Source organism: Lolium perenne, chromosome 2, assembly GCF_019359855.2.
Source record: "Lolium perenne isolate Kyuss_39 chromosome 2, Kyuss_2.0, whole genome shotgun sequence".
Taxonomy (NCBI): Eukaryota; Viridiplantae; Streptophyta; class Magnoliopsida; order Poales; family Poaceae; genus Lolium; species Lolium perenne.
Genome location: NC_067245.2, coordinates 34373321 through 34385697, shown reverse-complemented (window position 1 = coordinate 34385697; position 12377 = coordinate 34373321). Strand labels below are relative to the sequence as shown.

Sequence of the window (12377 nt, the reverse complement as noted above, 5' to 3'; positions counted from 1 at the left end):
ACATGCCCATGTGGCGCCCCTGGCACCGGCGCTACAAACCCATCCGACGTGGCTCGTCGACGCTGAGCTGGTGATCCCGATTCGACGTGGCAGCATGTGTGGCGCCGCTCTCGCCGGCGCCACACGTTGAAAGTGTAGCGCCCCTGGCAAGGGCGCCACACATCCACTTAAGTTTGGCCGCGCGCGCCCAGCCCAGCCCGACCCTTCTTCTTTCTTTCTCCCTCTGTTCTTCTTCTCTCCCCTGTGACGCCCGGTTCTATCCTTCTTCTTCTCTCGACTGAATCAGTTTCGCCATCGACAAACTGCAATTGCGGCAGCTATCCTCATGTTTGTGATCCAAGCGTGCGGTCGTTATCTGCACCCAAATCGAGTCTCAGTTGGATCATGCATAGTACGGCAGCAACTGCCGCTGAGTAATAAAAAAAGGAAAGAGCAAAAGCAGCAGCCGCGGCGAATCAAGTCAAAGAAAGCAACCGCCACGTTCGTGACCTGCCTGAAGCCTGCAAACTCAAAAAGGAATCAAGCCAATCAAACCAGATGTCCACGTTAAGCACTAGCAGGTATTGCGCAGCACCAGCCGACTAAGAGAAACTCAATACGGATCAATCAAGTGTTATTCATACTAGTGGTTGGGGCGCCCCATGGGGCGCCTCCTCGCCGGTGCTTTGCGATCAAATTCCAAGACCTAATGATAATAGTGACCTGTCACATGGACTCTCCAACGATTGGCTGTTGAGCTTGTATTTATGTTTAACCTAGCATGTAGAAAAGCGATTGATTATAGCACCTAGATGCTGAATTTTGAGCCATTGATTTGCTTACTACGCAAAACTCAAAAAATAATCTCTTGAACATAAACGAGTACAATGAAAATATGGAGCACAAGCCATAATGTATTACGAACATTTTGTAGCATTTTCCAGCATATGTTGAAAATAGTAACAAAAAAGAAAATACAGAGAGAAAAAATACAAACTCCGCGAAGATCTTGAGCAATTATACTGACAAAGAGTCGTAAACTTGTTCAATACATTGTATTACGGGAAGCACCACGCCTGAGCTAGAACAGCCTGGTCACGCCCGGCTAAAGTAGCTGGAGGCGAGCGACAATTAATTGAGTTCGGGGCAACAAAGCCAAGCAAGCCTTCAAGGCTGGCCTGCAAGAATTAAAGAATCACCAGGTTTAGCTAGTATGTTTGATTGGCATGACGAGATAAATTCAAAGCATCAATACTGATTTAGCTAGTAGGCTTCTAATTTTTCCACCAAGAAATACATGATTGCAAAACTGTTAACAAACTACTACTGAAACTGCAAGCGGATAAATATAGAATAAACCAGATACAGTAATTTGTCTGCTATATTTTTGCAATATCGACGCTTAATTGATTGTAACGGTGAACAAGGTAAGTATATATTGTCAGAGTTAGTGCTAAAGTATGTTGGAAAGGGGAATCGTATACATATTTATGTGTAGTCTCATTTCTCTCTAAATTTAAGTTCAACATGAAGTTCAAAAAGCTGAGTCTGCAGCACAACGGAAATCAGAAACTATGCGTACACAAACTCTATACCAACTCAAAGCAAATAAGTCAGTATTTTCCGCTGAAGGTTGAGTGAGCCTGAACCTAGCATGGTTATAGCTCTATGCTGGACCCAAATTCAGCACATAAGAACATTAGTTACTTCTGTAAATATAGGAGCTGTATGGTATGTGGGATATTTCACCTCCCATCAGCCCAAAGTAACTTTCTGGTAAGTAGGACCATCTCTCTCCATGATATCTACTATTTTGTTTTGGGGGGTTTAAATTGTAATAAATATGATTGTTTATACAGTTCTTCAATTTGCAAGCTACCTGTCATAGGCAGTTTTGATATCATTGGGCTTTTGTGGTGCTTCCACCAAATTGGATTTTTTTCTTTTCGTAGCTGCACATGGGCATTTGGTTACAGAAAAAAAGGGTTATCCCCATTTGGATGGACTAAGACGGTACAAGCTGAGTACGAAGGCAAGAATAGTTATATTGGCCACTATTATCAAGCCAGTTATGGTTGCAGCTTGCAAGTATAGTTCAACGACTGGAGTATAATAGTGTTATCATCAACTTAACTGAGGTCATCTAGATAAAACGAATACAAATAGGACATGTATTCTTTCATTTATCGGTATGCACATAGATTAACTAACACAATATTAGGGTAGCTCGCAATTTTCAAAAGCACATCTCATTTTGTAACAAAAAACAACAACAAGCAGCTTGGACACTTGAGGAGATCCAAGCCTTTGAAGAGCTAAGAAATAAATTACCTGAATGCCTTGGATGACAAATTTGAGTGGCATCCATCACTGAATCCATATAAATGGATTGTTTCCAAGAACTTGCAATGCTTTAAAGAATTCCATATAAAGGGAAATCTATCTTCGAAAATCCTACCTACTACCCTCAAGAGAAATGCCCTTTACCAAAAAACGATGCAGCCTGACCCTGTCTACTCCCTGTTCAAGATCAATTGTTTTAGCACAACATGTTTTATGGTCTTGGGTGAAATAGATTTTTTCTTGAGAAGGAACCAATGTGCTCCAGTATTTCTTTTCACTGTATGGCTTGCTTGAAGATTGTAAGTTCTCGACAGAATTGGCCACTCCTAAAAAGAACAAACAGAATCAGATCTTGTAGCACTACCACCACCTCAATCGACAATTACAAAACCATCCGTCTCTAAAATGGAACTGACAGGCAACAAATATGCATAAGGTTATTGTCAGGAAATTTATGTCAGCGTGCATTATTAAATCGGAAAACAGTAAGCCTTTACTGAATATTCCTAGCTATGATGTCAGAGAAATAGAGTACATACTATGAATATGTAACTCCTGTGGTTTTGTACTTTTATAGCTGGTTAAATGTCTTCCATAATTTAAACCTTGAAAAAAAGAATTTCAATGGATTGTGGAAGCTTTCTTTCATAAGTAAACCATGAAAACAAGAATTTCAGTACTTTGACACTATAGAGCAAAAGTCAATTGCTCGACTTCTCTATTAGTGTTCATAATACATACCTCAAATTCTGAGTGTGGCAATGCTTTGAAGCTCCTGAGAAGACACAAACATGTGAAATTATGAAGATAAATGTTCCATAAATCTATCCAAGACAGCAAAAATGACAAGTTCAGTATCACATCGAAATAAAAATTCAGATTTGTCAATTTAGTATTCATACGGTGGGGGAAAATGGTGAGGGACTTACACTTCCTCGAGGATATCAAGCGCCATGTGATCCCAGCCAACATGATTGCTAGCAAATCCCCGAACCGGCCACGAGAGCTCTCCTGAACCATGCAAATGCAATCCCTACTGGTCACAACATAACAACAAAGTATCCGCTCAAAGGTGCAATCCCTCCAAATTCAGTACTCAGTGAACAACGAAAATCATTGATAGATCAACCTTCCCTTCCATGTTTAACCGTCTTCTCAGGGAGCAACCAGCCACCAAGACCGTCCCCTACCAAGTTGCTAACATGGCTAGGACCCAGCTAGCAATCCCTTAGAAGTCGAGCCGTGGCGGAGCTGAGGAAGGAGCGGGGAAAGAGTAGTTCATAATCAAAAATTTATACTGACAAATGCCATGATGCATAAGCACGCCCAGAAGAGGCTACCATTGCAAATTTAACAGTCTAGAAATATGGGGGAAAAACTACTAAACAAAATTTGAGCTTGTCTCTGCAATCCAGGTTCAGCAACCATATTGACCACAATGTAAGTCTTATTACATATTCACCTTCGAACTTTTTTGCAAACCTGAAGCCAAAACTATCTGGCACACACCCACATATAAATACATGTGCATTTCTTCTATAAATGTCCCTAGACTACCCGGGCATGCAAGGGCTCTGAGAGGGGCAAATCCATCCAGATCGCTCGTTTCTACCAGCACAGTAAAGTTGGCTCCCGCTTTCTACCCCAGCCGTTGGATGCGGTTCATTTTTCCTCACTTGTTCATCCTCCAAGCAAGTCCATGACGCATGGGACCGAGTACATGCGGGATCCACCGAGCAGAGGGAGCGATGCTGCTCGTCCGCGTCGCGTGCTTTGCCTGTTTTCTCGTGGGAGTGGGTAGACAAACCCTAGCTGGCCAATCCCCATCTCCACTCTCATCTGCCCAATCCTCATCTCTCCCCCAATCCCCGCCTCCTCCTCCTCTAGAGACAGCGGCGGCTCGGCCCGGCCATGGAGATGGAGCTCAGCGCGGTTAGAGGTGAGAGCAGAGCGGGAGCAGGCGCTGGAGGAGCATATCCTAGAGGAGGGTGGCGGCGACCGGACGAAGCTAGATCGGATGTCCACGGTGGCGCGCCGCCTCTTCCCCGGGTCGCCAGACGGCCGAACGCGGCGGCTATACGCAGCAACGGCTGGACGCGGCGGAGGCTCGCCGGACGGCCGTATGCAGCGGCGCGGCGGCGGCGCAGCGGCTGGACGCTGCATCGGTGGAGGCTCACCGGAGGTGGATGGCCGGAAGGCCGGCATGCTTAGGAGGCGCGGGTCCGGCGGCGGCGGGGCTGCGGTTCGTTCAGGTTTGCTTCTTTCTCTTCTCTCTTCTCTTCTCTTCTCTATTTCTAGGTTGTTAGATCTAACATGTAGAATATATTATGAGACATCCAGGGAAGGCAGAGAAGAAGGAACGGAGAAAGGATCACAACGGCCACGATTGAGGATGGAGCTCGCGAGGTGGGAGGGGACCTGCTCTAGCTCATTTCCTGTCTCCTCGTCCTCTCCTCGTCCAACCTCTCCATGGAGGCAATGGGAGGTCCTGGAGGTGGTGATGCGGAAGAGCATCCGAATCCTGTAGGAGATCTAGCCCAAGAGAATGGTGTCGGTTGTAGTGTTGTATCAATGTGTGCTCCAAATTCTCATGGACCTCGTCGTGGTTAGGAGAGGACGCGGAGGAGGAGGAGGAGGAGGAGGGCGTGGAGGAGCGGGAGTTGGTGGAGACTGGGAAGGCGAAGGTGAGAAGAGGACGAGTTTGACGCTGCGGAAGGGGGGGTTTTGAGAAATCTGTACCGGCAATATTGCAGGGTGTGCTGAGGTGTATAGAGTATTAGTACCGAGAAATTTGTACTTCGAATGTTGCAGGGTGTGGTGCAGTTTTTAGAGTTACAGTCCTCAGGAACTTGTAGCTGCAATATTGCAGGGGGTGGTGCAGTATTTTGAGTTTCAGTTTGAGTGTGTTCTAATCGATTTGCGTCCTTATTGATGTATTGATGCATTGCAGGGTGCACTACCGGGCGATGGCAGGGCAGCGAGGCCATGCCCGAGAAAGATATGTCCACTGCTGTGCACACTCCAGTCCTGCAGCTTCAGGAAGAGATGATATTTACAGGTAGGATTTGGATGTCTAGCAGATTCACTAACAGCGAGCAACCACCATTGTGTTTGTGAACTGCAGGTATGCTCATCCTATTTCTTTCCCTTGCAGATTTCCCTATCTCCATATGTAAACAGGTTGAAATGAGAGTCTTGCGATTGAGCACAGACATTTTGAATTACTGGAGTGTTGTTGCAATTTTATGATATACTGATTTCAGTACTCAAATGTTCAAGCTTGCAACAACATTAATGCTAATTAATGGTAACTTTTATAGGCTAAACCTTGCAGTCACTAATGATCGCCTTCAACTTAGCAGATATTTGTATTTGTTGACAGAGAGAAGTTCTGTGAATGATTTCAGTGTGCGTTCTCTTCCACAATAGAGTTTGCTCTAGCTCTTGAATAGCTTGTTTGCATTTTGTTTTGTTTCAGTGGGTACTACAGAAATGATATATGTGTTGTTGCAATTTTATGATATACTGATTTCAGTACTCAAATGTTCAAGCTTGCAACAACATTAATGCTAATTAATGGTAACTTTTATAGGCTAAACCTTGCAGTCACTAATGATCGCCTTCAACTTAGCAGATATTTGTATTTGTTGACAGAGAGAAGTTCTGTGAATGATTTCAGTGTGCGTTCTCTTCCACAATAGAGTTTGCTCTAGCTCTTGAATAGCTTGTTTGCATTTTGTTTTGTTTCAGTGGGTACTACAGAAATGATATATATTTTTTGCTTTTTAAAGTTTTTTTATTTCTAAATGGACGTATGGAAGGAATCTGTAATATTGTTTTTGTCCTTCATGGCGGATGTGTCATTGTTTCATTTGTTATAGGACGAGGAAGAGGGCGGCATCAGACAAAAACCAAGAAGGCAACATTTGAAATCCTTTGTGCCCTCCTCTCTGGTGGCTGCTGACTTTCTACCTTCGTTAGGTGTTCCGGATTCCTAGCATCCATGAACATTGCAGCCCATAGGTATCCTCATGCATGGTCCCCAATCTATTTCCCTATTTTTATTCCCCATGCTTTCTCGATTATTCGGTGCGCTTGGGCATCCTCACAACGGTCAGAATTTGCACATTATATATGCTCACACCAGTCATTCAATATAGCTCTGCAAGCCAGCAAAGACGAACTGGATTACATGTATGAATATATTCTTTTATTTCCCCTAACCGCGACCAGTGACTATTTCTGTAGCTATAGCTCATCATGTGTTAACATGTGACAATTCAACTAATCTTTTTTATGTTAGTGAAGTTTGCTGCAAGTTTTACACCTCCTAGCTGTCAATAGTTCAAGCTGCGGTCGTGTAGAAAGTGTCAAAATGGTTTGCCAATCCATGCACAAATATGTTTCAAAGAAAGCTGTTAGTGAAGTATATTGTTTGGTCTTGTTTGCTAGCAAGACGGTCTTATTGCAATTATTCATTTTATATCTTGTGTTATTTGTTACTGTGTGTGCCTTTCCGAAGTAAAGGAAACAGTTGTGACAGTGCCATGTTCCACTACTATTGCTTACATTTTATATTGACGTATTCAGAGTAGGAAAACTTTCTCACCCCCTCCCTACACGATGTTGTCTCTCTCATTTCTTCTCATAAATTAATTTTTATTTGCATCTAGGGTTTCGATGTCCAGAAGATTCTTACACGGTCGCCATTGGCGTTCATGGTGCTCATGGATGATGCAAGTATGCCCGTCCTTGACACCTTTTTTACCAGCCCTGGTCCTCGTCATGCCTAGGAGAGGGTGTTGCCGAGTTGAGCCCTCAATTGTTGGATGTTACTACCAAAATTGATCCATCCAGGTAGAGCTCCTTTTTCCCTTCTTTGCTTCCCTCCGTTCTTCCTAAAATTGTATCTAGATTTGTTGTTTTGGTGTGTGTTCAATTTTCATGACTATGAAACTCAGCTCATCCATTCTTTGATTCTGCACTTTAATACTTGGTTTCTTTGATTCTGCACTTTGATAATTGGTTTCTTGATTTAAACTCAGTATGTTTTAAGCTATGCTTCCTCTGCTCATTACTTCTGATACTTGGATACTTTGGTTCTGCACTTTGATGCTTGGTTTCTTTGATTCATCCTTGCATAGGCCTTTATGGAGCTATTGGCTATCCGGTTCATTTGGCCTATTTGAATCATTTTCCCAGTTTTTTTTTTCTTTTATTTCGGAGCGGCCAATTGTGAATACCCACTTCCTTTGATTATAGGAAACCAATGTTTCGTTATTTTATTGCAGTGATTGAATTATGTCTTCCATTTCTAATGCTTGTGGTAATTGATGAATTGCTTGCATTAAGCGAGGTCAAGGATGTGCAATTTTCCAGCTGAAGACTTTATTGTTCAAATGGGAGTACAGGAAATTACAAGCACTAGCAGCTTTTAATAGATTTTTTGTGCTACTAAACATGGTCAACAGACTATACTGCGAAAACTGTCTTTTACCGTGAGCGCCCTGAATACACACTGATTGCATCTCCTCCAGGTGTCATCTTGCCATGGGCAGCGCCCCGCACCGCCATGTGCTAGCCAGCAAGAGAGGAATATGGCATCAGAATGCCCTGGATTGCTGCACTAGGCACCAACGGCGAGTCGAAGAACAGCAAGGAGCGGCTGCTGTAGCTTTGGACCGCATTTGCGCCATTTGGCGACAACAGGTTTGGCCCCTTTAAACCTCGGTCTTCGCATCCATTGGATTCTCTTTTCATGACTATAGTACGTTGTATGGATAGAAGAAGGTGCAAAACAGGGGCAACTGTTCTGAAATAGCCGCATTTTCCAATTCATTTGGGAGGTCTTAACTTTTTAGTTTGTTTAATTGATCGTACATCTATTAATGCTTGTTGGTTGCTCTGTTTTTTCTGTGGATAGAAGAGGGCCAGCACATCTTTGAGAGAAGCAGGCGAGGCGCCATTGAGAACAGTACTTCAGATCATAGGTAATGGTGGAAACATTTATCCATTATATCATTGTGTCAAGTCGAGCACACTTGCCTTGACGGCATGAGGCCAGTACCATCAAGTTCGTTTCCTTCTTTGCTTTTCTGCTTGCTAGATTAGTGATTGATCATTTATTCTGCAATTGTTTTAGCGAACAAATCATCTCTTTCATCATTAGTTTTATCAGGACCTCGTGATCCAATTCTTGGACTCCACAGACTATGCATTTTGTTTCCTTGTTTGAGATTTATTGGAACACCTATGTATAACTGAAGCTTCCATTATTAAGATATAATGCCTCTGTATTACCACATAATACTTTGATATGGAAATATTTGCCTAGCATCAGGTTTTAGCACATAATGGTTGCAGCTGCTCCTATATTATACCACTGGATTCATAAAATGGAATGTAGGGAGTATTCTATTTGCTTAAAAGTTGACCTTCTTACTTGCAGGCTTGTAGTACCTTCAGTTGACCTTTGTGACTTAATTGGATGATTTAGAACTGTACTCTAAACCATAAGTCTTTGACTTTAAGATGCTCACTGTAAAGAGAATCTCTCTCTCGTGAAGTAGTTGCCTATTTGGTAGCCTACCGATTCTGCGATATTCGTTGGACATTAGGAAGGAGCATGTTAATTTGGTTGATGCACAATTACAGAAGTTGGTATACAGTGGCCGGCTTAGCTGATCAAGAGGAATTGGACAGGTAAATCTTGAGTCTATCCCCATTTCTTTTGTGTACTTAAATTTATTCTGCATTTGGTTCCGTTGCTCCATCCAGTAGTGGGCTGAAATTTGCTATAGAACGTTTATTATTTCCAAAAGAGTATGAAATATTGAATATTTTGGTGATCGAGCCGGGCTAGCGGTGCTATGGCATTGAGTCACCTGCAAGTAGATAGGGTAGGTGTGTGCCCGTGGTGGTGTGATAGCCAAACGGCATGGACCATCTGCTTCTTGCAGTAGCAAGTTTCAATGAATTTATGGTTCTTCTTGGGTAACCATCTCACTGAAATGAAGGAGCATGAGAGGCGTGCGTGGTGTTGCATGTGTTCTGCTTGTTTGCAAGGGAAAAAATCCTAGGTTGTCAATCCTTAGTCCGGCTCACGCTGCAGCTAATCGGTAAAAACGCAGAATGGTCCTTGATACAGACTGATCTGCACCTTGGTTGGTGTGCCAATCATGAATTTGGTTATACTTGGTTGGTGTGTCAATCCTAGGTTGGTCTGTCAATATTGAGTGGAAATTGTTGACAACCTTTAGTTGGATATATATTCTTACACTATAGAAAGATGAAGCTGTGAATTCCATAGACACAAAATGTGAGATGATATCAATTAGTTCATATATATGTTTATGTGAACTAATGGAAGAGTTTTGTTGGACTCGGGAAGAAATCAGGTGACCACAGGTCCATAGAGTGTATTGTGGATGTCATGTTTATGATTATACTATTCCAAAAGCGCTTCTTTCTTACTGATATTTATTTGACTAGGTTTTCTTCTAATCTGAAATCATTTTTGGTTGCAGTGGAGGCTTCAAGTGTTCAGAATATTTACCTATGTCCTCTATATATTTATTTTTAATCAATATAAAAATGTTTTGTGATGTAGAAAAAGCATCCAATGTTGATCCATTCAATGGTTATTTATGTTCATACGTTATGGCTTCTGGAGTAGAAAAAATGTGAATTGCTAATACCGTCAATCTTCTGATATTTCAGATTTGCAAAGCTGCATTGACAAGGCATTTGACTGCATTTATATACTCTACTTTCAATTTTATTTCATGGGTGTCGGGCGTTGGCAGCTTGCTAGCTGCTGGGTGACACGGCCGCGGCAGCAGTTCAGTGTTCCTCTCATATTCAGTTAGGATGATGAGAAGGTAATTAAATTCAGATGCATTGTACCCTCCACGGATTTTATTTCGTTTGCTTTGTGCTTGCTTGGTCCTGAAAGCCAGCTTTATATTTCTAGACTAGATACTATTCGGAAGTGGATGTAGTACATTCAGCCAGGTCCAGCCAGGTCTGAAGGCACGCTTAGTGTTTTTCCTGTTGAGTAATTGGTATGTACATGGAGAGATCTGATTCTGTCAGCTTCAAAATTTGCTAATTCATCATCTTCTTTGTACATACTCTTTGCAGAGATACAATCTATAAGGGATATCAACACATGGTTGCAGTGGTCCATGTTGTGTACAGTAATTACTTGATGAGTAATGTAATTGTTGTGTAGTAGTACAATCTGGCTATTAGATATTGCCAGCATTTTCTTGTCATTTGGTTATTCAAAGAATTGATATTAGGGTAGTAGGACATAATAAGACTTTTCGATAATATACAAGTTAAATATGTATTTAATAAAGGTTCATTGATGCAGAGGATGGGGCTTTCCCGTTTAAAAAGAAGTTAAATATGTGATTATGCATAAAAGGAAGTCCCCGGTCTATTTTTGTTGTGGTATCTCGGCTTAATGATTCTTTCAAGGGAAGACAAGATGGAAAAGAAGCATCACGAACTAACCCTGGAGAATTGATTGTACCTCACTAGCGTCGCCAGTCTCCTAACCGAAGGTTGGACCCTGCTTTTGATGATTGATCATCACCGCCCCCACTCTTCTTACTGCTCTTCTTGTTCATCTTTTGCCGTCTGATCTAGGTTGGTGTAAGAACCTTCACCTCCTTCTGTTTCATGGGAGCCGCTGGCGCCATGTCGGACGCGATGACATCTGGATTGGCAGAAAACACACATTGGCTGCGAGCGCGGCCGTATTTTGGAGCTAAACCTAGAAAGTTTCTTGATTTATGACGAAAGTGGAGTTCGTGTGGAAAAGGTGGAGGCAAATCGGTCGAGGTGGGTTTACACAGGGCTGGCAGTTTGGTCCATACACACGGATACAAGAAATATGTATTGGCTATATTTGCGTATACTGTACATACGAGGTTTTCATTAGCTAAATTTGGTTATATCTGCGTATAATGTACATACAAGGTTTCCATTAGCTAGACCACGGATACAAGAAAAATGAACTGACTATATTTGGTTATATTTGCGTATAATGCATGGACAATATCATTGAACATCAGCTAAATGCCTAAATTTCCATACGAGGCTGAAACCTACATTATTTAACCTTACCCATTTGCTCTCTGTTTCTTAGTGATGATCCTCGTGTATTGTTATATTGAACTAAATAACACTACTTCATATGTACTTATTGAGTCTGTTGATAGCACCCAGAAAAAAAAATACATGATGATGTATTGTACAAATTTATTTCTAATCTCTGTTGTAAAAAAAAAAACAAATGGTTGGATAAAAAAAAATATTGTTGCGTTATACATATATTATCGTTATATTATGTTTATATATTATTACTTGAAAGGTTAAAAACGATGCTTATATAGATTTAAGGGCTCGGAGCCTCCGAGAGACCTACTAAATTCTTAGACAACTAAATAAATATCAACCGATTAAAACTTATGGTTACTATATCTGCCTCGCTTTTGCCTGTGCGCCGGGCTTTCTACCTCAGCCGGGCTTTCTACCTCAGCCGTTGGATTCAGTGAAAATTTTCTGCAGGAGGCTTCAAGAGGGGCAAATCGATCTGCACCCCACGTTTTACCTTGTACAGTAAATTTTGGATCCCACTTTCTACCTCAGCCGTTGGATTCAGTGAAAATTTTCTCACTCGTTCAGCTTCCGAAAGAGTCCATGACGCATGGGACCGGCTGAGTGCGGGATCCGGCGGTCACAGGCAGTCACAGCAGCTCACCTAGGTCGCCTTCCTTTTCTACACGCGTGTGACAGTGAAAACCTAGATCGCGGGGGCGCCCAATCCCCGCGTCTCCTCTCTTTCCCCCAATCCCGTCTCTCCTCTTCCCTCCAATCTCCGCTTCTCCTCTTCGTGCGTCGCTGCTGTGGCGAACGCGAGCAGGTGCTGGAGGACGACATCTCAGAGGAGGGTGGCGGCGAGCCGGCGGACCGGCGGGGATGACCATGGGGGCGCGGCGCCGGATGGGGACGGCAGCGGTGGTGGCCTGGAGGAGGAGGGTGGC

At 42.7% G+C, this 12377-nt stretch overlaps 1 protein-coding gene and 1 long non-coding RNA gene across 8 annotated transcripts; one reads left to right on the top strand and one right to left on the bottom strand.

Annotated features, from left to right (window-relative positions):
- Positions 1–862: 862 nt before the first annotated feature.
- Positions 863–3839, bottom strand: LOC127331771 (uncharacterized). 7 transcript variants are annotated; one of them, XR_007869999.2, is made up of 5 exons: positions 3252–3827; positions 3064–3146; positions 2862–2927; positions 2311–2648; positions 863–1157 (listed from the first exon to the last, which is right to left on the bottom strand). XR_007869999.2 is itself a non-coding variant. In XM_071825962.1 (4 exons), exons 1-4 carry the CDS (start codon positions 3461–3463, stop codon positions 1038–1040), a joined length of 270 nt encoding a protein of 89 aa, XP_071682063.1. In that variant the 5' UTR covers positions 3464–3839; the 3' UTR covers positions 863–1037. The 7 variants fall into 7 exon arrangements, 1 of the variants encoding a protein (XP_071682063.1); XR_007870002.2 differs by having other exon boundaries at positions 3064–3097; positions 3252–3826; XR_011751495.1 differs by lacking the exon at positions 2862–2927 and having other exon boundaries at positions 3064–3097; positions 3252–3355; positions 3452–3825.
- A 6360-nt stretch (positions 3840–10199) lies between these two features.
- Positions 10200–11355, top strand: LOC127331773 (uncharacterized). The gene is made up of 2 exons (XR_011751494.1): positions 10200–10892; positions 10978–11355. It is a non-coding gene; the product is annotated as an uncharacterized lncRNA (long non-coding RNA).
- The last annotated feature ends 1022 nt before the right edge of the window (positions 11356–12377 follow it).

Excerpts from the sequence above, each read along its gene's own strand:
- LOC127331771 (XM_071825962.1), bottom strand. Across the intron at positions 3,098-3,251 it reads CTTGATATCCTCGAGGAAGT|GAGCTTCAAAGCATTGCCAC; the intron begins GTAAGTCCCTCA and ends GTGTCTTCTCAG. Across the intron at positions 1,158-3,063 it reads TGCCACACTCAGAATTTGAG|GCCAGCCTTGAAGGCTTGCT; the intron begins GTATGTATTATG and ends TAATTCTTGCAG.